Below are 26,083 nucleotides of genomic sequence, written 5' to 3'. Positions count from 1 at the left end.
GTCCTCAGTAGGTCCTCACTTAAGGTTCTCCATAGGTTCTTGGAAACTGAAACGTTATATGGAACGCAGGTCTTCCAATAAGGTTTCATTCAGTGTACGCAGGGATTCCTTTTCTTTCATCATTATAAGAAAACAACATTGAACAAAACATTATTCTAGGAACTGCTGTGTTAAGGAATCTGCAGTCTGCTGTGAAAAATTGGTTGATTTTACTCTATAACTTAACCTGAATATAGATTTGTTTTTATATGGCACCAAAGGGAGACAAAACTCACAATAACTGGGCAGAGGGGAAAAAGCAGATTGATATTCTCAACTAATTATCTCACAAGGTACGTTGGCCTCCAAGGCCCTGAGGTAAGACCCTTGACGAAGGCTGCTGGTCATCCACAAACTTGTAGACACAGTGAACTGCTTAGCAACGGGAGAGTCGTGTTACTCACTCCAAGCTCTGAAACGACTAGTGGGTGATTTAAGAACATGCTAACATACACACAAGAGTTTTGACAGTATTCAATGAGACAGAGGGGTAACAAATACTAACATCTACATTTAAGAAAATACATCCAACACATTTCATTAAAATAATGCTTTTTATTTCGATGCTTTTCAACAACAAACCTGCTTTACCAAGTTTAATATACATCATTTTCCTTAAACAGGAGCTGTTTGCCAGATGAGTTCATTTTATAGATTTCAAGCATCATGATTCATATTCAACTTTTCTCTTAGCCATTTAAGGATTTAGTGGTTATATTTCTAACAGTGCTCTTTATAAGAGAACTTATGCTGTCTTCTGAAATCATGTATACAGGGAATAAACCTGAAGTTTCTTTTCTTCTGAGGAAATGTGATTTCTTAAAAAATGCCATGTTATCTTCTCTCTGATAACCTGATTTAGACAGTAAGTTAGCAGTCATTTAGAGATTTAAGAGCAGCTGAAGAAGTCTAGGATCATGGTGGAGAGTAACTTAAAAAAGCTACAGAGTGGTTGGGAGTGATATTTGGCCCTGACAAAGCTGTTTTGTGTCTGGGTTAAACTCCTTATAAAAGCACAGAAACTACAGTCACACAAAATTCCATACTCCTTCTTTATCTTTCACAATCCCGTTTTGTACTTGTGAATGTATGTGTGTAATTTGAGTGACATTAACTGATAACAGTTTCTACTTAGAAACGAAAATGAATTTCAGGAAATGTTTTGTGAATTTTGTTCTAGATCATTTTCATTTTAGATCTGAAAAAGTTGAAAAAATGGTCTTTATAAGAAAACAATTTTGCCCTCTGTTGGATCACTACCAAGACAGTCAGACAAAAATGAACCCTGAGTAGGAAGCTCATTTGTGTCTCATCACGGTGGTCCTGGCAAGATTTTTTCAGGACACAGCCACACGAACCACACCCTTGGAAGGCTTAGCTGCAGGCAGGGGTGGGCACAGCCCTCTCCCCACCTGTCTCCAGGAATAACCAACATGCACTCCAGCAGCTTCAAAGGCCCACTGGTGATCTGAATCTGGTACTTGCTCCTTTTCAAGGAACAGCATCAGAAAACTACTTGAGATTGATGGAACACAACTTCTTTGATCATAAAGAAAGACACCTCCCTATAAAGTGGCTTTAAGATATGGAAAAATATAGCAACCACATCTCCCAGGAAATACAGTAACTGTGCAAGTCTATTCCGCAAACAAGCAAGCAAGCAAAGAAGCAAACAAAACAGCATCTGAGAGAAAACTGGCTGATTTGGGAAGATTTCCCAAATCTTCTTCATCTGAGAGAAAACTGGCTGATTTGGGAAGATTTCGAGCCCTTCAAGGCTGTATGAACCATCCTAAGCAACTTCACATGTGTAGTCGAATTCCTCATATTCTGTTTCACCTACAGGGGAGAGAGGAGGAAGAACCATTTCATTAAACTGAGTTGACAAATCTTAAAATTCATTCTTAGGAAGAATTAGAGAAACCTGTAATCTAAAAGTTTAAGGATGGTGAGACTTTCAGTCACTTTCTTGAACCAACGAATTGCTTGAGTTCGTTAAAATGAAGATTCCTGAGTTCTAGTACCTATAGGGTTAGGGTCAGGCCTAGGAACCTTTATTTTAGCTAACTTCCCTCCTCTCCAGAATGATGCTGACACTTGACTGTGTCCATAATGCAACATTAATAAGGCCATGACTATGGCTGCTGTGCTGTGGATACTCAAGAATATCTGAAGGTTTAAAAGACAAAAACTATAGAGAACAGAAGGGGTCCTAAGCATTAGAGCAAATGAACTAACCAGGGTTTGACCATACAGATTCCAGCTGGATGTGTCCAGTTCCAAGTGGTTTCCTGTCGCAGCCTCGCCCACAGCTCTCGAAATCAATGTCTAGGCCAGGAGAGTGTGACCTTGTTACCCAGGACCTCTCATTTAACTCTGGCCTTGCTAAGCAACAGAGGGTGCCCCTAGGAAGATGAGGCCCGGTGCAAACATTCAGCTGCTCAGACCCAACAATGATAGGAGGTAACTGCTTATTCCAGATGCCAGCAAAGGATCCATTCAGGATGCAAATATGCTGGTGGGATCTTGACCTAATAGTGCAATGAGGCAAACCATATTCAGCTAGGCCCCATATTAGCCCAGTCAAGTGGCACTGGTATTGATGAGTTCACAAAGACTACATCAAAGGGAAACAGATTTCAGGTCAGAGAGCTTTATGGTATTTGGAGAAATAACATTTTCCAAAACTAATCTGTGCAACCGGGCAAGGTCACTGCCATTTGGGGACGCCCCAGAAGACCTGTAAGGCCCTGGGGAGTAACTCCCCAAGAAGGTACAGGCCCTTGACCTTTATAAATATCACTGTTCTCCCACCTCCCAGCTATTAAATAGTTCTAGTGGCAAACTGGGTGAGTTGGATGTAGGGGCCTGGGACAGAGGAAGAGGAAGGCCTGGGGGAGGGCTACTCCCAGCATCTGAAATAGAAAGTTACTAGTCAGAGGCACCTGTTCACAATGGTCAGCTTTGGGGCACTGCCCATTTCTAGGATTCTGGCATCCTGCCTCCGAAGGGGTCACACTTGGCCTATTCTTTGGTGCTCCTCACAAAAGAACAAGGAGAAAATGCTCCCTCTTATCTGTGAGCTGCAGAAAAGGCTCACTGGCCTGTGTAATAAAGTGAGAACATCAAATGTATCTGTTTTACTCACTTATTCAGCATGCAGACTCATGGGAAAACACATTTTTATTTTGTTATTAAAGTAAGCACAGCCCTTGGGCGTGTTATTTATATGAAGATGACTGTACTTCAGAGATTATGTTCTGTAAAAGTACATTCTAACCTTGAAGAGGAAGAACGGACCTGACAGCTTACGGGTCATCTCCCTCGATCATTTGTTGCCCCCCCCCCCCAACAATTGCTACCTCTACATTCCCACAAAGAAAGGGCTTTGCCAACCCAGACCAGGATCTCTGGCCTGTACCTCCTCTTCTGCCTGCACAGCAGCAAGTAGATGCCATAACTGCCAGATTCTTTATTCAAACCAGGAAGTTGAGAATCTGTGTCTCCAATTACCAGTCTGACAAGTAGTTGGTATTCACTAAACACCATTCTGTGCCGTGTGCTGCTTAGGCCCTGAGTGGGATAAAGTAAAAATGAAACCTGAGCTTTGCTGTGAAGAAATCTACTGTCATGATGGGAAGTCTGTAGTTCAACATGGACGTGTTCTCAAAGGGACAGGACACTGAACAAGTGGCTGCTAAAAACTTAAGCACAAACCCGAGCTACAACCTGCAAATCTAGCTTCACGTGGTCACCCTACCCTCTGCAAAGAGCAGCCAGTCATTACAAGTAGAACGTGCATTGTAGAAGGTGCTGGATTAGAAGCCTAGCCATCACCAGCGAGGTAATGACAGGGCAGTATAAGGTCAGGGTGAGACTCGAGGTGAGGGTTCTGGAGCTAGAATGCTGGGCTTTGAATCCTGTCACCACTACTTACTGGCACTAAGACACTAGCAAACTTCTTTCTTGGGCATCAGCATTTCATCTCACAGCTGAGGGGAAATATTACCTAACTTAACAGGCCTCTTGTGACCATTTGGTGAGTTAACACATATGAACCAGCCAATACAGCACTGACCAGTAATAAATGCTCAACTCACAGAACCTGCTATTGTTCTCACCTCCCATCAGGCCTAGGGGGTATCAGATAGGCCAGAATCAGGGAAAGGTCCACACCTCACCTGGCCACACCCTATATTCCCCCATCTGAACCATGGCCTAATTGTAAAGAAGCTGATCACACACTTCTTTGCTGTCCTTTCCCCACTGGCAGGTTCTGTTCTTCTCCTGGACTGTCAAGGCCTCTTTGGTGGCCTCCTACTCCCCCCCAATGTGCACTTGCTGGTGGGACATGCCTCCCCAGGCATTCACAGGACTGGGGGCTCAGTCAGACTCGCTCCTCCTCACTTCTCCCTCAGCTCCAATGTGGATCATTCACTGTCCGGAGGCACAAGTCTCACCCCACCCCAATCAGGAAAGAACTCCATCCAGGCCACACAAGCATGGCCTTGAAACAGGCTCTCAGCCTGGAATGCAGACCTTTGGTAGAGTCCAGGGGGTCTGTAAACTTGGATAGATTTTCTTTTTTTTAATTTTCATTAAGCTCTCACTGAAATTTATCATTTCCTTCAATATACCACAGCAGAGAATGCCTCTGTGATTGTCACCAACAGAAACACAGAAGTCACACACTTTCATACCACATGACAGCTGTTGCGGACATCTTAAAATACTGCATTCAGTTCTCACTACTCTGAAAGCAAAGTTCTAGACTCACTACTAGATCTTATTATGTACGTGTTCCTTAAAAAGTCAACTTACTACTTATAAACTGAAAATATGTTTATAAGTGTATCTCAACACAGCTGGTTTCCTTTGTCATCCTGTTTCTTTTACGCATTTAAAAATATAATTCTGAGGAGTCACAGCCTTTACCAACCCACCAAAGGAATCCATGACACATAAAATGATTGAGACTCCCTTGCTTAAGAAGTTGGGGGTAGTGGGAGAGAGGACACTGACAAGACTACAATAGCAGAAAGGTGGAAGACATGTAAATACTTACTGGACTGTGACATTATAATATTCTTCAGGAGTCACTATTTTTGGTCCACCAAAGTAGTCCACGACCCAGATATTGGTTATATTCAACTTGGCAAAGTACCAGTTATGGCTGGGAGGCCAGGTTTTCATCTCAGGGTGTCGAATAAACAATGACTGCTTTGCAAAGTCCGCTTCTGTTTCATTTACCTTAAGGACAAAGGTGATATGACAGTGACATTTTGTCTTTTCATCTGTTAGGGATGTGTGATTCTTACACTGTATGAATCCTGAAGAGCTTAGTTTTACATTCTGATTTCTAAACATTTTTTATTGAGATAACTGACATCTAATATTTTATTTTAGATGTACAACATAATGATTTGCTATATGGATATATTGCAAAATGATCACTACGTAAGTTTAACATCCAATACCACATGTAGTTACAATTTGTTTTCTCCCTTTTTTCTTGAGAACTTTTAAGCTCCACTATAAATCCTGATCTTAAACTTAAGGAAGCAGGTGAAAATAAAGGAAGCTTAAAGAAACGCAGACAAGAATAAAGATTTCAAATGTTAGTGATAACAGAATGAAGTGGGCAACCAATTTTCTTTCTTTTCTTTCTTTTTTTTAACATTTCCTATACTTTTAAAAAATCTTTTAAATTTGTGTGTGTGTGTGTATATATATGTATATATATATATATATATATATATATATATAGTTGCTCATTTTTGTACAATATTTGCTTTCTTCTCTCAGGTGTAGTCCCTGTAAAATTCCCACCACCCATTCACCTGTGCACCATAACCATAGTCCTAAGGACCAATTTTCATCAGTAAACAGTAATTTTGAGCTACCAGGTAATTGGCACAGGGTCCTATAATAAAATGTCCCTGGTGCCTGTGCCAAGAAACATTAGTATTTTTATATCATAACGTGCATGTTAAACCTGGAGATGCACAGAGGGGAAAAACCTTTAGACATAGCATGCTAGAACTCACTAGCATCTACCTATCCTCCCCCTCTTCTGCTAGGGACTGACACTCAGCCACTGATGTGTCCACAAAGAATTTCCAGACCATAAATTGAACTTGTTGCAGATATTCAAGGTTGACAAGGTCAGAGAGCAAATCTGTTGGCTCAGCAACCAGATCTGTGCTCCTGACACTGTGCCCTATGCCCTTCTCACAATTTTATTTAACTTTCTCCCCACGGCAGTCACCCTGAAGTCTAAATTTGCTTCCAGTACTTAGTAATGGGTACTCCCTTTCAGCCTACTTAGTGGGTGGTCTGCTCTAAAGGCACTTTTAAATTATGCAGACAAGGAACCCAGACATGAGAAACACTACAGTGTAAATGTGGTGTAGTGAGCTTGCATTATGCAGACACTTTCTATAGGCGTTTTACAGCTGATGCAACTAACATAAACCTTTTGTTTTTATGAAATTATTTTACATACTAGAACATATTTTAACTTTCCATCTCAACCACCAATTTTATATAATTTTTAAAATATCTCTACCCTATTAACAAGATGATGCTTTTCTACAACCAGTTTCTTTCTTGTGGGGTCATGATTTACCTTAGTAACAACTCCTGACAGTATTATATGAACACAGAGGGGACTTTGGGCGTCAAATCCATGTTTCCTGCAGAAGTTAGTCTGTGCCAAAGACATGGTCAGCGTAGCATGTGAATTCTCCTGTGAAGAGAAAATGAAGACCCACTCACGTGAAATAATGTATCTGGAGAGGTAATGCATTTCCTAAATTGCATTCAGGCTGTCTGGGAGCTTGAACTTCCAAGAAGCAATGAACTGTAAACCACCACCTTCCACCCAGGGGAAAGATACTACTTAGAGACTAATCTGGACCCTTTCCCCCATAAGAGGGTGTAAGAGTTTGAAATTTAAAATTAACTGACTCAGCAAAAGTTATTTGAACACTTTTTCTTAAACTCTTAATCTGCCCCCTATTCACCAGAGGAATTACAATTATCACCTAAATTCAAGGCTGATCTATAGCATTCATGGAAAGATTTAAAGGCTTAGACTCTTATGAAGACTAATGCATAAATTGCCAGAATTGCTTATGGTTGATAAATTATACATTTTAGGCAAAAAAAGTAGCTGAATCATGCTGCTTGGTTATCTTATCCTGGCAGACACTGTCATGTGATTTCAAAACTGGAGAAGTTGCTTATTCCTGTTCTAGAATAAGAGAAGTCTTAGATTCAAAAGGGAAGGGAAGCACAACTCCAAGTTCTTTCTTATTCAGAAATTAGCTTTGCAAAAGGTATTGCTGACATGTTGCAGCAAAAGTCACCCATTGCCTTTTACAGTAGTTAGCACTTTAAACTCCTAGTGTTTTGAGTAGGGAATCTTACTATCTTTCGGTGACCCGTAACAGTGAGTCATGAAGAGATCTCCTTGAAATTATTAAGCCACATATTTGCTGTCTGTAAACTATTAGATAAGGAGACAAAAAGGTGGGAGGAGAGCGGCAGAGGAGGTCTCTCTTCATTATAAACTCATCTGTGGGTTTATAAGTTAGATAAAAACAAAACCTGTATTAAGCAAAGTTGAAAAGTTAGATAAAAACAAAACCGGTATCATGCAAAATAAAGACAGATGAAGTCAAAGGCAGTACATAACTGACTGTCAAATGAATGATAGCGTTAAATGTATTTGAAGTTTAATGTCAGGAGTTCCTTGTCAGGATAGCCTGGAGTGATATAGAAACTACAGGGAACCTCACAGACTATTGAAAAGCAGGGTAGATGTGGTGAGAACATATTAAAGGGAAAGGGAAAGGTAGGGGTTAAGTATAACACTGTTAAACTATCCGCAGCCTATGCAACACGAGTTCAATCCCCGGTCAGCCAGGGAGCTACCAACATGGAGAAGGAGACCTCTCCTGTCCCGCCTGCTGCTCCCCTCAGCAGTTTATTTTCTGCCTGTTCTCTCTCTGGTGAATCTTCTCACCCCCTGCACCTCTGGCCTATACCTCAGTTCTTGTATGCATAAATAAATAAATCTTAAAAAAAAAAAAAGGGAAAGGTGATTGCAAAACATGAAACTGGAAAAGTATAAGGCATGATGGGAGAGTAGTGAACAACCCATTTGCTTGAAAGAGACTTTCTGGAAATAGGGAGCTGACCATATCTGCAGCCAAGGTTGAGCATCCCTGATGCAGTGAAATGAGCTTGCTTTCAGCAAATGTCGAAGAGGCTGGAAAGGGCCGGGAATAAGGAAATGGTGAGCAGGGTGCATGCGCTGTGTTTAAAGGAGGCAGTTGCTTGTTTCTGCTCAGAGAATGCAGTCCCCCACCCCGGTGTCATGAGATCTTCCAATTTTTTAATAAGTTAGAATTTCAGATTTTTAATTGAAATCTCAACTTTTAAGTGTTGGAGAACTAATTCAAATTAATTAAATACAAAAGGCAGAACTCTGTATGCCAAGAAAAACTGGTCTGTGGAACATTCAGTGCTACCAGTCTGTGATCTGTGTTTGTTTTGTTTTGTTGTTTTTAGAGACAAGTTCCTGCAAAGGAATGCTGTTGTACAATTAGCAGAACATTTACTTTGGTTTGCGTGTTGAATATCTTTAGGGGAAATATTGACTGTAAGGCTCTCATGGCATACTGGGGCCAGATCAGGGGGTCAGTAGGAGCCTGTGGCTGAATCATCACTTTGGCATTTTGCAGGCCATAAGAGGGCAATGAAAATTTTTTGGTCAGAAGAAAAATTTGATCACAGGAAAATTATCCTGGTAGTCACTACAAAAATGGATGGTTGGAAGATTTGGGGGCAATCTATTAAGAGCCCATTGTGGTCTGAGTTTTGAAGGAACATGAACCTGGGGTGGAATTCCAGCTTGGCACTGGCTTTGGGTAAATTACTTAATCTAGCTGCGTCTCAAGTTCTTCATTGGCTAGAGGACAGTGCTACCTTCTTCAAAGTTAGACTGGAATGGTAGGTAGGTGCAGAATCAAATATCAGTTGCTTTCATCTTATCTTTATCAACAATGCTGTACTTCCCCAGTTCACCTCCAATCTGAGATCTTCATCAAAAAGACCCCCCTCCAAATCAGCAAATCAGCCTCCATGGCTGGAGTCTGTGACTCTAGCCTCCCAAGTTATGTGTCACCTGGGACAGCAGGGGTCCATCAGCCAAAGATGAGCTTACCCCAAAAGGTAGCCACAGGATGAGGAGGAGGTGCAAAGATGGCCTTACCCCCAAAGGCAGGCACAGGGTGAGGAGGAAACAGACCTGCAATCAATTCTACTCCCTACTAGGGAAGCCAACACGCACAGGGGACCTAAAGTTTGCATTAACTGTTGTATTCATCGCCAATGGTGTATAGTAGCTTCTCACGACAGAAGGGAAAACTCTTTAGGGGTCAGAAAAAGAAACCCCCAAGCCACGAATACAGAGTGCTTAACTACCCAGCTATCTCAAAGCCTTGTAAAACTTTTAATAAGAAGAGTGCGGTTCCTGAGACACTGCGCCCCAAGACAACTCAGGGCTAAGGATTCACCCCCAGTGCGTGGCCCAGCGGCGGGGTGTGCTTGCACCGCCTGCCCTGCCCGCGCGGGGCCAGAAAAGGAAGTTTGGGCCGGGCTGCAAGGCTCCTCTCCCTTTCCCTCCCAGGCAGGTCTCAGGTGAGCGCCACGCCGCCCGCCGCTCACCTGCAGGTTGCCCACGGACTGCTGCAGAGGGCTCAGGTAGAGGTAGGGCACGCCGGTGCCCGCGCCCGGGGGCCCGTCACTGAGCGACAAGATGTCGGCGAAGGGCCAGCCGCGCACGGCCTGCTCGCTGGAGATGGTGGCCAGGGCGCCCCAGTCGCTGAGGTGCGTCACGAAGCGGGCCACGCGCGCCGCGTCCTCGCGGGGCGGCAGCGTCGGCAGCAGCGCCGCGGCGTCCCAGTCCCCGTGGTCCCGGCCCCCCCGGCCCCGCGCCGGCGTCACCAGCAGCGCCACGAGCGCGGGCGCCAGCAGGGCGGCGAGCAGCGCGCGCGTGGACCCGCAGGCAAGCCCGGCCATGGCGGTGACTCCGGCGAGACTCCGGCCCCGCCACCTCTGGAACGCAGGGCTGACTGGCGCGCCCAGGACCCGCCCATCGTGGAGAAGACCCGCCCCTTGCAGAGGGGGCCTTGCATTGGCCGAGTGCTCTAAGATCCCGCCCATATCGGAGAAGATGGCCACGCCCCCTCCATGAAGGGCCAATGGGAGTAAAGCGATGGGAAAGGCGGGTCCCCTCTTTACGCGGCCACCCGCAGGCTGAGCGACTTGTTTATCCACCTCCCTGCCACTCCACTCCGCCTCTCTTAAAGGACCAAGAAATTGTCTTGGGCCTCCCTGGTGGCGCAAGGGGTTAAGAGGAAACCTGTGAAGCGATCCGCAGCCTCTGCAGCACGAGTTCGATCCCAGGCCGGACAAGGAGCTACCCACATGGCGCAGCAGACTTCTCCTGTCTCACCTGCTGCTCCCCTCAGCAGTGTGTTTCACTCAATCTGCCGCCTGTTCTCCTCACTCTGTCTCTGGTGGATCCTCTCAACCCCCCACCCCCGCAACTCTGGCCTGTACCCCAGCTCTTGTATGCATAAATAAATAAATCTTTAAAAATATATATTAAAAAAAAAAAGAAATTGTCTTAAATGGCATGTTTGCTTTGTTTGACAGAGAGAAATTAAGCCAGCAGCCTAAGTCACTCTGCTACGGAAAGGAATAGCCCCTTCATGCGCCCACGCCCACACACAAACACCCCTCCCTTTAAAATTTTTGCTGTGGGTTTCTGACATCTGAAAAGAAATGCTGCCTTTTCTACATATGCTCCACTTTTCTGTTTGCTTCACCACCTGCACCAAAAAAACAGCAAGGGCTTCAGGCATGAAGGACAGACGCCCCAAAATGCTCAAAGGAACAGTTTTGGACCTATTAAGTCATGTGACTTGGCGTCAAAGGTTTCACAGACCTCACCCTGGGTGACCCTTCTCATCCATTTAAGTAACATTTCCTTCCATTCTTTCAGGGGTGCCTCCTCATTCTGATGTTCTGGGAATTGATAAACTCATAACACCTGACAGATTCTTCATCATTGAAGTTTTAGTCACATTGCATGGTGAGTCCTAATCTTTTTGGCCTGGCCTCAAATCCCCATTTTAATTGTTGTTGTAAGTGTTCCTTGGTGCTGGCACAGCTTAATATTGGCTCTGGTCCTCTGAAGCTGAGCTGTTCAACAGAGGTGAAACAACTTCACCCAGCTGCTATGGACCAGTCATCTGAGCAGGTGTGGGCAACAGGTATGTGAGCCAACAGCCTACCCCTACTTCCTGTCTGGAATTCAGCCTCCCCGTATTCAGCCAGAATTCTCAAGCTGGGTCAGAACTTGTATTTAGAACAAGATCATTAACCTGAATGGGAGTTTTCAGGGTAAATGAAAACTCATACAGCTTTCACATTCAGGTAAGAGGAGTGAATAACTTCCTTCATCAAAGTTGTTTTTCTTTTTAACAACAGAATTTGGAAGAGTTTCAAGCTAGAGGGAAAGCTCAGTGGGAGAAATTAAATGGAGGGAAAATGGATGTATCATTTTCAAAACAATACAAATAGCGCCTGCTGGATCACAAATAGTTCATCCTTAACCTATTAAGAATTTCAATTTGCAGTTCTAATTTCTGCTCTGCCACTATCATCATGAAATCATAGGACTTTCATGTCACCTTTTTTGGATCTCAGTTTTGTCATAAAAAATGAGGAGTTGGATTACATGATATCTGGCAACTTTTCCTTCTTTGGGGGTTCAGGTGTTGGCGTTCAGGTATTGGGGTTTCAGTGAGGAGGGTTCTTGGGTTCCTCTGGAAAAGGTTTTGGCAGTTTCCCCCTCAGTGGCACACAGTGAGTTTATTAAGGAAAAAGATATTTGCACAGACACAAATAGGGAAAGGCTGCGTTTTTAAAGTTTTATTAGGAAAAAGAGATGCCCCATATAGACACTGGCAGGTAAGAGCTGAATTTGAAAAGGACAAGCTTTATCAAAAGAGATGCCTGTATTAAAAAAAAAAAAAAAAAAAAGAGAGACGCCTGTATAGACATAGGTGGGCAGTCTCAGAATAAGATCTGTGTTTGCCAGGTCAAGGGGTGTTCTTTTATAGTGTTCTTTGGGGGTGGAAGAAGGGTTTGTTCCTTTGTGAAATTTTATTAATTTGGGGTCTGGTTGGGTTGGTTTTCTGTAACTAATAATCCTTTCTGCCCCTACCTCAGATTCCTGGAAAATTCTTTAGCAGATTTGCAAGTTTAACAACTGGTTAATCATCCCTACCCCCACCTTTGGTTTTTGCCTTTGTGAGACCTTCCATCTAAATTTTCCTACTCTAGGGCCTCCCTGGTGGCTCAGGGGTTAAAGTCTCAGCACTATTAACTATCCCCACCCACTGGGGCAGGAGTTCAATCCCCAGCCAGGGAGCTAACCCACATGGCTCAGCAGACCTCTCCTATCTTGCCCGCTGCTCCCCTTAGCAGTGTATTTCAGTAGATCCACCTGTTCTGCTCCCCACTCTATCTCTGGTGAATCCTCTCACCCCCGCCCTGCACCTCTGGCCTGCACCCCAATTCTTGTATGCATAAATAAAAATAAATCTTAAAAAAAAATTTCTTACTTAAGCTTCCATCACTACTATATTTTATTTTTTATTCATTTGCCAAATATGGGGGTTTAGTAAGTTTCAGAATGTGAATAATTATTTTGCAAGAGGACCAAAAGTATTTTTTTTTAAAGATTTATTTATTTGTACAAGCACTGGGTACAGTCAGAAGCGCGGGAGGGTGAGAGAATTCACCAGAGCCAGAGCCGGGAGCAGAGCAGGCTGAAGGACCGAAGTACACTGCTGAGGGGAGCAGCGGGCAGGCGGCAGAAGAGGTCTGCGCGCCATGTGGGACCCTCCTCCGATGGCCGGGGAGCAGCCAGGGATCGAACCAGTGCTGCAGAGGCCGTGGGCAGCTTCGCAACCCAGCGCTCAACCGCTGCACCACCGAGGAGGCCACTAAAGTATTTTTTATTGCTATACTTACTGCTGGTATATAAAACAACAAAAGTCCTCTTTAGCTCCATTACAAAACAGGTGCCTAGAACTAAGCACCTCTCCAAGTGAAGCTCACGTCCAAAGTACTCTTCCTTAATTCCTTCCTTACTCCCTCCCTCCCTCCCTTCCTCCCTTTATGGTTCCCAGTTAGATCTCCACTCAGATGTCTTCTCTCCAGTGCCTTCTTGACCACTCTTTCTAAGAAGGCTTCCTCAGTTACCTTGCCTTTAGACAGTCCTGTCTATTTCTTTCATCACAATCACCATATTCTGCAATGGCTCTATTTGTTTAGTTATTGTTCATTTATTTCCCCCCACTAGCACATAAGCCCTAGAAGAGCAGAAATGTTGTCTATCTTGTCCACCTTCCAACTCCCCAATGCACAGAGTAGGCAATAAATAAACATTTATTGAATGATTGCCTGACTTAATGAGTAATATTACTTGGAACCTTGTAAAGTTAAAAATAGGAAGTGAGGACAACTGAGCTGAGAAACAAGAATAACAGGAGGTGCTTCAACTCTTTTTTTTTTTTCTCTAAACTTTTGGGTAGAAGAACTGGGGTGTAGGCCAGAGGTGTGGGGTGGGGGGGAGAGGATTCACCAGAGACAAAGTGGGGGGCAGAACAGGCAGATTGACTGAAATACACTGCTAAGGGGAGTAGCAGGGGAAGAGCAGAGAGGTCTTCTGCACCATGTGGGTTAGCCACTGGCTGGATTGAACTCAGGCCCTAGTGGTGATAGTACTGAGTCTTAACCCCTAAGCCACCAGGGAGGTCCAGGTGCTTAACCTCTTAATTAGCAAATCCTCTTCATTGGAGTTCTGAAGAAAACTGTAAGCCAGGAGTGGCTGGGCTAACCATCCCAATCCTGCTTTTTCCATCTGGATTTCTCTCTATTATGTGAACAGCCTAAACTGATCCTCATTCCAAGCAGGGAGTTATCTTTGTACACCTGGGCTTGATTCTAGTCAAAAGCATATTCTGTGTGCTCCCCCTTTCACACGGTATTACTTTTGTTTATTTGTCTAGATCACTAGCAGCCCTAGATTTTTCTAGGTTGGGAGCTCTGTTATCTCCATATCTCAATACCAAGCACAGTTGTCAAAATGAATTGCATCAGAACAGTTATACCAATTGCAGACAGTTCTCAGGTTGTCTGCAATGGTTCAGGAACTTTCTGCTTTGTGGTATGCATGCTTTAAACAGTAGGTATCTAGTAAAGGGGCGAAGACAGCCAGCTTTGGAGTCAGTCACTAAGTGCAACATTAACAGAATGATTACCTCATCATTGAAAAGGGAAAAATAATTACTCCAACCCATGAACATTAATATTAGAATCCTACTTAAATGAGGCCAGGAGGCTACAAAGAGAGTGCCGACGCGTGTGTAAATCAGCACACTGCAGGACCCAGCATGCTTTGCTTCTGGCACGAAGGTGGTGCTGTTTTTCCTTCCAGTGGAACTATGAAGGCGGTGCTTCAGAGATTATGCAAGAACTTGTTCCCCTTTGACCTGGAGAGATGCTTATGGGTCTCACCATGAGCACACTCCCCTGTCTGCCCTCTTGCTGTTGTTTGCTTCTAAATGAACACATTTTGTTGTTGGAATGACTGATTGTTCTTGTTTGAGGTCAACTCAGGGTAGTTGGTGTCAGAATTGAATTTAGGACAGAGTTGGTGCCTGGAGAGTGGGAGAACTGGTTGATGTGGGAAACCACCCCACACATTTGGTGTCAGGAGTGTTGTGGGTAGAATCTATTGCTGATACTTGTTTATTGTTTTTGAAGCCCGAATGATTCTTTATTGAACATAAAAAGGAAAGTAGTTAAAGAGGCTAAAGCCAGGACTTTGAAGTCTGACAAGGTGGCCAAGTCTAACAAGGTAGCCATTTCCTTCTGTGAGGCATCTCTGTCCATATACCTATAAGTTAAAGTTCCCACTAACAAACCTATGTTAAAGCCTCTCAGTACATCATGGGTAAAGATGGGGTAAACATTTAAAAAGCTGAAACTTTACAAAATGTTTACTGAGTCCCCTCTTTTAAAAAGGTACCTCATGAAGAGCACCATAAATCTTTATTTCACTGCATCCTCTTCTCAGAACTTAATTCTCTTCTGTTCTACAAACAATATTCATCACAAGTAAGCTTATTATGACTCTAAGTTCCACTTGGATCTCCAAAAATATAATTTTCCATTCGACAGGAGGCAGATACATAGTGTGTAAAGGTAATCCCATTTAATTGGCTAACTCTGATGCCCTGGAGGGACCATGGGCTGGTGAATAACTGCTGGGGAGAACAGTGGATCCTCAGGAACAGAAAACGCACACTGATCTGTTTCCCATGCTCAGCTTAAGAGAAGCACACTGCAGGGGCCTCCCTGCTGGAGCAGCATGTGAGCGCAGTGCTGTGAAGCTGTCCACAGCCTCTGTAGCGTGGTTCGATTCCTGCAGGGAGATGCCCACATGGCATGGCAGACCTCTCCTGCCTCGCCTGCTGCTACCCTCTGCAGTGTCTTCAGTCTGTCTGCCTGTTCTGCTCCCCACTCTGTCTCTGGTGAATCCTCTCACCCTCCCACGCCTCTGGCCTATACCCCAGTTCTTGTATTTTTAAAAATAAATCTTTAAAAAAAGAGAGAGAGAGAAGTACACTCCTGACTTGACCAGAACTCATCTCAATACTTCATGTGCTCGACTGGGAGAACATTTTTGCACACAACACTAATGATAAATGACTGATCACAAAAATCTACAAAGAGCTGATGAGACTCAACAAAAACAAAGGAAATAATCCAGTCAAAAAATGGGCAGAAGAGCTAAAAAGAAACTTCTCTGAAGAGGAAATGCAAATGGCCAATAGGCATATGAAAAAATGTTCAACATCACTTGTAATCAGGGAAATGCAAATCAAAACTACCATGAGATACCATCTTACACCAGTGAGAATGGCACATATTAAAAAAACTAGCAACAACAAATGTTGGTGAGGGTGTGGAGAAAAAGGAACTCTCCTGCACTGTTGGTGGGAGTGCAAACTGGTCCAACCACTATGGAGAGCCGTGTGGAGATTTCTGGACCTACTAAAGATAGAGCTTCCATATGATCCAGCAATTCCACTCCTAGGTATTTACCCAAAGGACACAGAAACATCAATTCCAAAGAGCACCTGCACCCCTATGTTTATAGCAGCACTATTTACAATAGCTAAGTTTTGGAAATAACCCAAATGCCCAAAAATAGATGACTGGATCAAGAAGATGTGGTACATATACACCATGGAATATTACTCAGCATTCAAGAAAGATAAACACATGCAATTTGCAGCAACATGGATGGCGCTGGAAGGGATCATGCTCAGCGAAATAAGCCAGAAAGAAAATGAAAAATACCGGATGGTATCACTCATAGCAGGAATCTAGAAAACCTAAATAAGGGACCAGGAAAAAGAATAACTATAAGAAAGAAAATATCAAAATCAACAAACAACTCTGAACCAGAGAAACTCTATGGGGGATGGGGGGGCTGGGAAAGGAGGGATTGAGGTCAAAATTGTATGTATTGGGGGTTGTAATTGTATGGGGAATATTAAAAATAAAATTTAAATTAAAAAAAAGAAATAAAGAGTACACAGGAACTCTATATACTATTTTTGCAACTGCTATGTGAGTTTTAAATTATTAATATTAAAAATAAAAAATGACTTAGGAGACATCTCCAACTGTAAAAAAAAATACTTCATGTGCTAGTTTATATAAACAATGGTTTATGAAATTATATAGGTTTCCAGTGTATAGCCTTCTAAATCAACATCTGTATATACTATGTCATGTTTACCACCAGAATTATAGTTTCTATCCACCGCTGTATCACTGATCCTTTTATCCAGTTGGATTTTTCTTAATAAAATGCTGACATTTTTCAAAGAACTGTCAACTTTAATGATGATTTCTAAAATGTTAGCCAATAACATCCTCAAAGAATCTTACCAATATTGGAGGTCTATCCTATTTTTTTCTTAAATCTATAACTGCAGCCAGCACAGCCCATCCTTAATTTAATGAAGCCACTTTTTTCTTTAACATTTAAACTAGGAGGCCCTCCATGGTGTCACAGGGTTAAAGTCTCAGTGCTATCAAGCTATCACCAGTCACTGCAGTATGAGTTCGATACCCAGCCAGGGAACTAACCCACAAAGCGCAGCAGACCTCTCCTGTCTCACCTACCACTCCCCTCAGCAGTGCATTTCAGTGGATCTGCCTGTTCTGCTCCCCACTCTGTCTCTGGTGAATCCTCTCACTCCCTGCACCTCTGGCCTATTAAGCAAATAAAAATATATCTTAAAAAAATTTAAATTAAGATATCTCACGTGATAGACTAGGAAACTCAGCATTCCTCCATAGAATAACTGAACATTCTTGGGGGAGGGGAGTGTTTTTCATAACTTTCTACTAAATTTTTTTATTACTTGCAGCTTTCTCTTCTTTTTATCCTGAATTAACCCAACACTTTTTCTTAACCCCCACCCCAAAACACTACTTACCCAAAGTGATCCAGATTTTTTTATTTTTAAGATTGGGGAGTTATATCGCTATATACCAAGCAGATTACTTTAAATTGTATATTTGATTATCTTTTCTAGAAAGTCTCCCAGCCTGTTTTAAGAAAACTTAAATTCTTTTCTCCTTAATGTATATAGTAATTTATTTTGACAACTTTTCCTAGTCTAGTTATCTGACTGGGGTTATTTTTCTACAACAAAATGACTTTCTGAGCATTTAAATAAAATAAGCTTTTTTCTAAAGAAATTCTAGATCATATTTTAAAGCTAGTAGCTTTTTTTCTCCCCTCCTTCACATTTATAAAACTGTAAAGGAAAACATTAAGTTACTCAGTGTGTGCTGATCAAATAAATTCCAAACATATTGGTAGTGCTAAAAAATAAAATTCACAAATTTAGAGATCTAGTTGGCTTTAGTAAATGGTTTATGAGTCAAGCAGCATTCTGTCTATGAGCTTCCAGGGTTTACACAAAATGGAGGGAATTTGTTGACAGAAAGAGGTAGGGTGAAGGTTATTAGCCAAAGAAAAGATTATTTCAAGTGAAGCCACCTACCTTCGGGGGAAGGCGGTGGGGGGCGGGGGGCTCGTATCATGCAGATATTGTAATGATCCTGACTGATTGAGAGACAGTGGCAATGGAGATGGAGTGACTTAAGCTACCAATTTTATTTATTTATTTATTTATTTATTTATTTATTTATTTATTTATTTAGTGGGACCCTTGCCAGCGGCTGGGGAACAAACTGGCACTGCAGAGGCTGCAGGCAGCCTTGCAGCCCAGTGCTCAACTGCTGCGCCACCAGGGGAGGCCCTTAAGCTACCAATTTTAAAGCAACCAGTTATCATTAATAAACAGACACACAAGGCAAAATAGAGTGTCAGGAAGTCAAGACCAAATTAAAACTAACAGGTGGCCTGATAATAAACCTCTGAAAGCAGTATAAATATAGGAACTGAAATAGGTCAATCTGAGACACTTTGGGCTCCCTACCCATGGGGTCTCCAAAGACTTCTCCAGATTTTGACATCTGCCTCTGTTACAGGGCAGGGAGAGGGGCACCCCAGAATCCCCAAAGCTGCCTGCTCTAAAATAGTTTCTGCCATCTGCCCCATCAACACAAAGACCTTTAATGGAAAGGAACTTTAATACTATTAGTGAACAATATAGAAAAGACAAAGAATATAGTTTCTAAATCAAGCAGCCAAAGTTACCCATCCCCTTGTGGGTAAAAGTCCACCCAAATGGGATTGGTCCAGAGCAAGGCCCAAAAGCTACAACTCTCAGGCACCTTCTGGCGGGGACCCATAGAAAAGGGTCAAAAACAGTCAGACAAGTCTGGGAGGAAAAAAGCAAAATCAAAATCAGGATAAAAGCTGCCATTGTTAACCTCCCCATGGGTCTCTCACCCACATCTGTTTCAACCAGTCCAGGACCAAAAGCAAGCGCAGTTTCTTCACATGTCTCTCTGCTCCATATGCCTCCTCCATGTCTCCTTGTTCTTCATCCTGCTTCCTTCCTACCTCAGTCTCTTCTGCAGCTTCTTCAACTCCCTGCTCAGCTCTACCCTCCTTTGGGTGGGGCAGGGAACCTGGAACCTCCCCTTTTTCTGGGGACTACCCTGTTACACCCCCAGAGACACTATACCTGGAGAAGTCTCGCTCTCCTCCCTAATGCCCTCCCCTGCAGGGGACATTGTGGGCTGGAATGCCTTGCTGCCCCTCTTAGGCAGTCTCTCAGACTTGGTCTTAGAGGACTGTAACCCTTTCCCTTTACTGCCAATTGCTTTGTATGCTTAGATTGTTGTAGTGTGGATTTCCTCCCAATAAAATCATATTATGATTCTATGTGATTGACTTGAATCATAAGTGAAACACTCCACTCTGGGGGATATTAGTACTTTTGAGGTCCAAACTTCATATTACACCCTGAGGATTGGCCTGGTTAAGAATGGAGTGTTCTGACATATTTCAAAATTGTTCTTGCTTCCCTCCCCTGCCTCAAGCATCAGAGGATTTTTCTTCCATACTTAATGTGGGAAAGTGGGTTGAGCTCCTGGGGATAAATCTCAGAATATGATGAGGCCTTCTCCTGAAGTTTTTCACTCTCAGATTTATCCACACTGAGATTCCAGCAATTCATCAGTTAATGGTCAGTTTCCTTGGTGGCTTCACTCCTGAGTCTGTGCTCTGGTTAGCTATAATTCCCTGTGTTCAATTGTCTCTCCAGTCTTGAGGGAAACAGCTTGCTCTGTGCTCTCCCTTCTCTTATGGACTCCAAAAGAGTTAATTTTTCAGTCTGCTCAACTTTTCACTTGTGGTTGAGAGAAGGTGGCAACTTTGAAGCTTCTTTTTTTTTTTTTTAAGATTTATTTTATTTTATTTATTTATTTATTTATACAAGCACTGGGTACAGTCAGAAGCGCGGGAGGGTGAGAGAATTCACTAGAGCCAGAGCAGGGAGCAGAGCAGGCAGAAGGACCGAGGTACACTGCTGAGGGGAGCAGCGGGTGGCAGGAGAGGTCTGCACGCCATGTGGGACCCTCCTCAGGTGGCCGGGGAGCAGCCGGGGATCGAACCAGTGTCGCAGAGGCTGCGGGCAGCTTCGCAACCCAGCGCTCAACCGCTGCACCACCGGGGAGGCCCACTTCGAAGCTTCTTATGTGCAAAATTGGAAACTGGAAGTTGTTCATCCACTCTTCATTTCTTTTGGTTGTACATGTTGAGCAAAACCCTGGATTCCTGCCTCTTTGTCTCACCCTGAGGACATCACATTCTAGTCGCTGTCTCAACTGCACTCAAAAGTTGGGCCCCTAGGAGACAGGAGTAACTCAGTGCCTAAAGGCTTCCTACCATAAGTTTATTTTACCCATTGTTTCCATCAATAACTTGTTTGGCAACATATGCATTCTGGAGTGATCTTTACAGCTTTTCAAGTCCGCTTGGGAATGGAAGGAGGAGGCTGCAGGACCCTGAGTCCAAACTGGTCAGAGCCAGATTATGACACATGCACATTACAAACAAAATTGACCAAAAGTACTTGAGAACTCATTGTAATCCGGAATTTGGCCTCTTTTTGTGAACATAAAACATATGCGAAAGCATATAGTAACTGCACCTGCAGCCCTACAGGACTTCCCAGAACACACCTTGCCAGCTCCACCAGCCCCAAAAGACTGGCCCCTTACTTGCTAATAAAAAGCAAACCTGGGGCCTCCCTGATGGCGCAGGCAGTTGAGCACTGCCCTGTGAAGCCTCTGCAGTGCAGGTTCATTCCCAGCCAACAGGTGAGTGTCCCACAGAGTGTGGCAGACCTCTCCTGTCTCGCCTGCTGCTCCCCTCAGCAGTATACTTCGTCATCTGCCTGTTCTGTTCTGCCCTCTGTCTCTGGTGAATCCTCTCACCCTCACGCACATCTGACCTGTACCCCTGTTCTTGTATAAATAAATATAAATAAATAAATAAATAAACAAACAAACAAATAAATAAATAAATCTTAAAAAAAAAAAGCAAACCTGTACCTCATTCAGCGAGACTCCTTCTAGAAGGGTCTCCCTGGAGCTCTGTCTCTTGGTCCATCACTTGTAATAAACCCTAAAGATCTTGCCTCTGATCAGTCTTGAGCCCTCATGGCATTCTTTTTTTTTTTTTAAGATTTATTTATTTATGCATACAAGAGGTGGGGTGCAGGCCAGAGATGTGGGAGGTGAGAGGATTCACCAGAGAGAGTAGGGAACAGAATAGGTGGATCTGCTGAAATACACTGCTGAGGGGAGCAGCTGGTGAGACAGGGGAGGTCTGCTGCACCATGTGGGTCACCTTCCTGGTGGGGATTGAACTTGTGCTGCTGTGGCTGTGGATAGCTTCATAGAGCTGAGACTTAACTCCTTGCACCACCAGGGAGGCCCCCTCATGGCATTCTTGAGTCAGGTAGTCAAGGCCCCTCAGACAAAGCCCATGCCTGCTTTCCAGTAACACCTGTGGCTGCTATATTGACCTGGCTGCTCATTACAGCAATGGCACCTAATTTATCAATAATCTTTCTCGGACTCCTTCAACTATCACCTGAAACAGCTTAAAAGCTTCTGTGTTGTTTGAGCTAGTGTGATTTTTTTTTGTTCCATACAGCCAAATTTAATCCCACTGATCTTATTATGACTTGAGTTCAACTACTCTAAAATCTAAAATCAGATTTTTGGCAGACATTTCCAACATAAAGTTGATTGTAGCAGCAATTCTGTACTGCAGATTAGAACATTTAGTTACTTGGGGAGCATAATTTTAAACTACCGTATCCTATCATTTAAAATTAACATAAGTCATAGTGTTTTGTTGAGAAATTTTTGTCTGCGTGAGCAGCTTACTAGCATCTGCTTTGATTTTTTTTCCCCCAACTAAAACGATCTTAGCTCTGCTTTAAGGCAGTATTTCTGTTTCCCAAGTGCCTCTTGGGTTTAAAATGCAGCTTTATTGACTCACTGTAGAACAATGGATTCAAATCTTTGGGGGTGGGCCCCCGGACTCTGTTTTAAACAAATATCCCTATAGGTCCTATATGCACTAAAATTTGAGGTTTGAGGGATGACTTTTTCTTTTACAAGCTGGTGTAGACCCCAGTTTTCTTTTTCTTTTTTTAAAAGATATGTTTATTTATGTATACAGGAGAGAGGTACAGGCCAGAGGTGCGGGGGGGGGGGGTGGCTGGATTCACCAGAGACAGTGGGGAACAGAACAGGCAGATTTACTGAAACACAGTGCTGAGGGGAGCAGCAGGTGAATCAGGAGAGGTCTGCTGTGCCATGTGGGTAGCTCCCTGGCCAGCTGGGGATCAAACTCGTGCTGCAGAGGCTGCGGATTGCTTCATAGTGCTGTGCTTAACCAACAGTTTTCTGAAAATGCTCTGACTTCAGCTTTTAGGTAGTCCTTTAATTCATATTCTACTGCTGAGAGGAAGAGGGCCACACTCAGTTATGTGTTTGAGTAGAATCCTAAGTTAGCATTAAAAAATTTTATCCAGGTCTTTTTTTGCCGCAGCTACTGCGAGAATGAAGACCATTCTCAGCAATCAGACTGTCAACATTCCAGAAAATGTGGACATATCCCTGAAGGGTTGCGCTGTTATTGTGAAGGGCCCCAGAGGCACCCTGCGGAGGGACTTCAATCACTTCAATGTCCAACTCAGTTTGCTTGGGAAGAAAAAGAAGAGACTCCAGGTTGACAAATGGTGGGGAAATAGAAAAGAACTGGCTACTGTTCGCACTATCTGTAGTCATGTACAGAACATGATCAAGGGTATTACACTGGGCTTCCGTTATAAGATGAGGTCTGTGTATGCTCACTTCCCTATCAACGTTGTTATTCAGGAGAATGGGTCTCTTGTTGAAATCCGAAATTTCTTGGGCCAAAAATATATTCGCAGGGTTTGGATGAGACAAGTTGTTGCTTGTTCAGTATCTCAAGCCCAGAAAGATGAGTTGATTCTTGAAGGAAACGACATTGAACTTGTATCAAATTCAGCTGCTTTGATTCAGCAAGCCATGACAGTTAAAAACAAGGATATCAGGAAATTTTTGGATGGTATCTATGTTTCTGAAAAAGGAACAGTTCAGCAAGCTGATGAGTAAGATTTAAGTTGTCCAGCTACAGAGCAGTAAAATAATGGATGATTTCTTAGACCTATTTGTGATACATCTTTAAGATGCAATAATAAAAGTCGTCATTGATTTGGGACTTTTTTCCTTAAGCTGATTATCTTTCAAACTTTTAAGCAAATGAACAGTTCAAGTCAGTTCTAGTGTGCTAAGAAAAGTAACAAGAAACAGTTGTACAGGACTGTACAGAGAAAAGGCTTGAATCTGATTTCCAAAGGAATATCAAGGGTGTTACAGGCAAGAGGAATATAGTAACAGTGTCAGATGACTTGAAATTGTTAATTGGATATAGAAGTTAAGAAATTTTGTAGTGATCTAAAATTGAATGTTGTGAGGCAAGAATGCGTCATTCACTTGTCTATACCAGTAACTTTTTGTGAAAAGGCAACTGAGAAATAGAACAAAGAATTTTGGTAAGAGTTGGAATATTGAGTTTATGATAAACATGGTTTCAGTGCTCCAGGATCCTCTCAGTCTTAAATCTTTGATTTGCTTTAGGCATTTATTTCAGCCTCCTAGTCCCTCATAATTTTAAATTAAGAAAAAATATATAACAATCACTTGGAACATGTATGTTTTAGTGAAACCTTAAGCCAAATAAATAGGGTTTTTCTATATTAAAGAGTTAATCTTTGGTTTGAAAATGGTTAAATTTTTGATATGTAAATTAAATACTGTAGTGTTTAAAATTGAAAAAAAAATTATCCTTTTCCTTTTAGTAATTAAAAGCATGGTGATATTTCTTTCATCAACAGCACAGTTTCTGTTGAGATTACAATCTCACACCCTGTTTAATCACAACATTGTCGGTAGAAATACTATCTGGGGTGGACTTCTTGAGAACATGAGTCCACTCCTTGTTTTAGCATTTCTACATTGTGCCCTTGAAATATATCTGAGTGGCAGGGTATTGCCTGCTTGGATTAAGTTGTTTGCCTTGATTGTTTGGATTTGTTTTCACAGAACTATATTTTGGAGCTGCACTATCAGCCTTTGAATATTGTTAGAAGCATTGGGTCACTCTGTAACTCCAGTAGATATTTGTTACTGGCTCTGGGGAAAATAGGGCTGTGGTGAGGGCCTCTCCCACCATAAAACACCCCTCTCTTCAGGAGTACCCATGGAGGATTGTCAGGTCTCACTATCAGAAAGAACAATGCTTTCAAAGAACACTTGGTTTGCTTTAATCTAATGAATGTGATAAGTAAAATTACTACATGGTCCTCTTTGCCATGGTTTCTGAGAGTTTTCCCAATGAGATAGCTTGTGACATGCTTTGAGCAAATGTGCAGGACTTGGCTCATGTATTACTTTGTGTTGGCCCTCCCCCTGAGCTACTTGTATTATATATATATATCTCCTTCATCATGAGTACTGTTATGAGTACTGTAACATTTTATGTATGTGCTTTAATAGATGATTGCTAATCCTTTATAGAAAAAACAGGGGAAGATAAGACTATACTTTCAGGGATCATTTCTATAGTTCGTTACTAGAGAAGTTTCTCTGATCGTGTAGAGCACCGGAAAAAATTTAAAAAAAAAAAAAAAAAAGAAAAAACAGGGGAAGAGGGGCGGATGGGGGGGGGGCCTCCCTGGTGGCGGAAAGCATTAAGTCTCAGCACTATGAAGCTATCCGCAGCCACTCCAGCATGAGTTCGATCCCCGGCCAGGGAGCATCCCACATGGTGCAGCAGACCTCTCCTGTCTCGCCTGCTGTTCCTCTCAGCAGTGTATTTCAGTAGATCTGCCTGTTCTGTTCCCCACTCTGTCTCTGGTGAATCCTCTCACCCACTGCTCCTCTGGCCTGTACCCCAGCACTTGCATGCATAAATAAATAAATCTTTAAAAAAAAAAAAAGAAAGAAAAGAAAACTGGACAGATGGAAACAAAATCAGATCTTCTAAATCCAGGTCTGATTTCCTCTGCTTTGCCAGCATTTCTGTCCCTGCATACCCTCCCCACCCCAACACACACAAAAAGGAAATAAATTTTCAAAAATCCCATAAAAGAGAAAAATAAAAATGCTGTGGCTTATAAGTATCACTATTTCCAGATTGAAGCAATGGGACTTTTGGATTTTCCAGGGTAGTGTGGGGCATCAGGCACCTCAGTAGAAGAATATTCAAACATTATGTCCTTCTCTCTCCCCTCCTGGTCGTAGCACTCAGTCATTTGTCTCTAGGTGTGGGCGGAGTTCCACAGGATATCCTTTCTCCCAAGCATCTTTCAAAGATATAGAGAGCAAAAACAAACAAACAAAAAAGCAAACACTAAAGTGTTTCATAGTTTAAGGTCACTTAAATGTGTCTTTATCCTTAGTTCAAATGTGTTTTGTACTCCTGACACATGAGGGCACTATTTCTACGGTTTATGATATTCACAGCACAGAAATTCTTGTGAACTGGGTCTGTGGAATTCATGGCTGGGACCATGAAGAGAAAGGGGATTTTCTCTGTGTAGCTTTCTTTCTTTCTTTCTTTTTTAAAGATTTATTTATTTGTGCATATAAGAACTGGGGTAGAGGCCAGAGGTGTGGAGGGCGAGGGGGGCTGAGAGGAATCACCAGAGACAGAGTGAGGAACAGAACAGGCAGACTGACTGAAATACACTGCTGAGGGGAGTAGCGGGCACAGCGGGAGAGGTCTTCACAGTGTTGTGCTTAACCCCTTGTGCCACCAGGAAGGCCCTGTGTAACTTTCTATAATGGA

General features: G+C 42.8%; 2 protein-coding genes and 1 pseudogene across 3 annotated transcripts; 2 read left to right on the top strand and 1 right to left on the bottom strand.

Annotated features, from left to right (window-relative positions):
- Positions 1-567: 567 nt before the first annotated feature.
- Positions 568-10,152, bottom strand: CREG1 (cellular repressor of E1A stimulated genes 1). Of its 2 annotated transcripts, XM_037506555.2 has the most exons (4): positions 9,775-10,152; positions 6,668-6,787; positions 5,105-5,289; positions 568-1,878 (listed from the first exon to the last, which is right to left on the bottom strand). In XM_037506555.2, the coding sequence occupies exons 1-4, from the start codon at positions 10,126-10,128 to the stop codon at positions 1,875-1,877; spliced, it is 663 nt and encodes a 220-aa protein (XP_037362452.1). In that variant the 5' UTR covers positions 10,129-10,152; the 3' UTR covers positions 568-1,874. The 2 variants fall into 2 exon arrangements, with proteins under 2 accessions (XP_037362452.1, XP_037362453.1); XM_037506556.2 differs by lacking the exon at positions 568-1,878 and having other exon boundaries at positions 5,101-5,289.
- A 12,615-nt stretch (positions 10,153-22,767) lies between these two features.
- On the top strand, positions 22,768-23,391 carry LOC119240085 (60S ribosomal protein L9-like). Its single transcript, XM_037504444.2, has one exon. The coding sequence runs from the start codon at positions 22,768-22,770 to the stop codon at positions 23,344-23,346; it is 579 nt and encodes a 192-aa protein (XP_037360341.1). The 3' UTR covers positions 23,347-23,391.
- Positions 23,392-24,827: 1,436 nt separating this feature from the next.
- On the top strand, positions 24,828-24,908 carry LOC119242495 (small nucleolar RNA U3; annotated as a pseudogene).
- The last annotated feature ends 1,175 nt before the right edge of the window (positions 24,909-26,083 follow it).

This window comes from Talpa occidentalis, unplaced genomic scaffold (assembly GCF_014898055.3).
Source record: "Talpa occidentalis isolate TD23 unplaced genomic scaffold, MPIMG_talOcc4v2.1 talOcc4.12, whole genome shotgun sequence".
NCBI classification, from domain to species: domain Eukaryota; kingdom Metazoa; phylum Chordata; class Mammalia; order Eulipotyphla; family Talpidae; genus Talpa; species Talpa occidentalis.
Note: the sequence above shows the minus strand (reverse complement) of the source record. Positions and strands in the feature narration are given on the sequence as shown.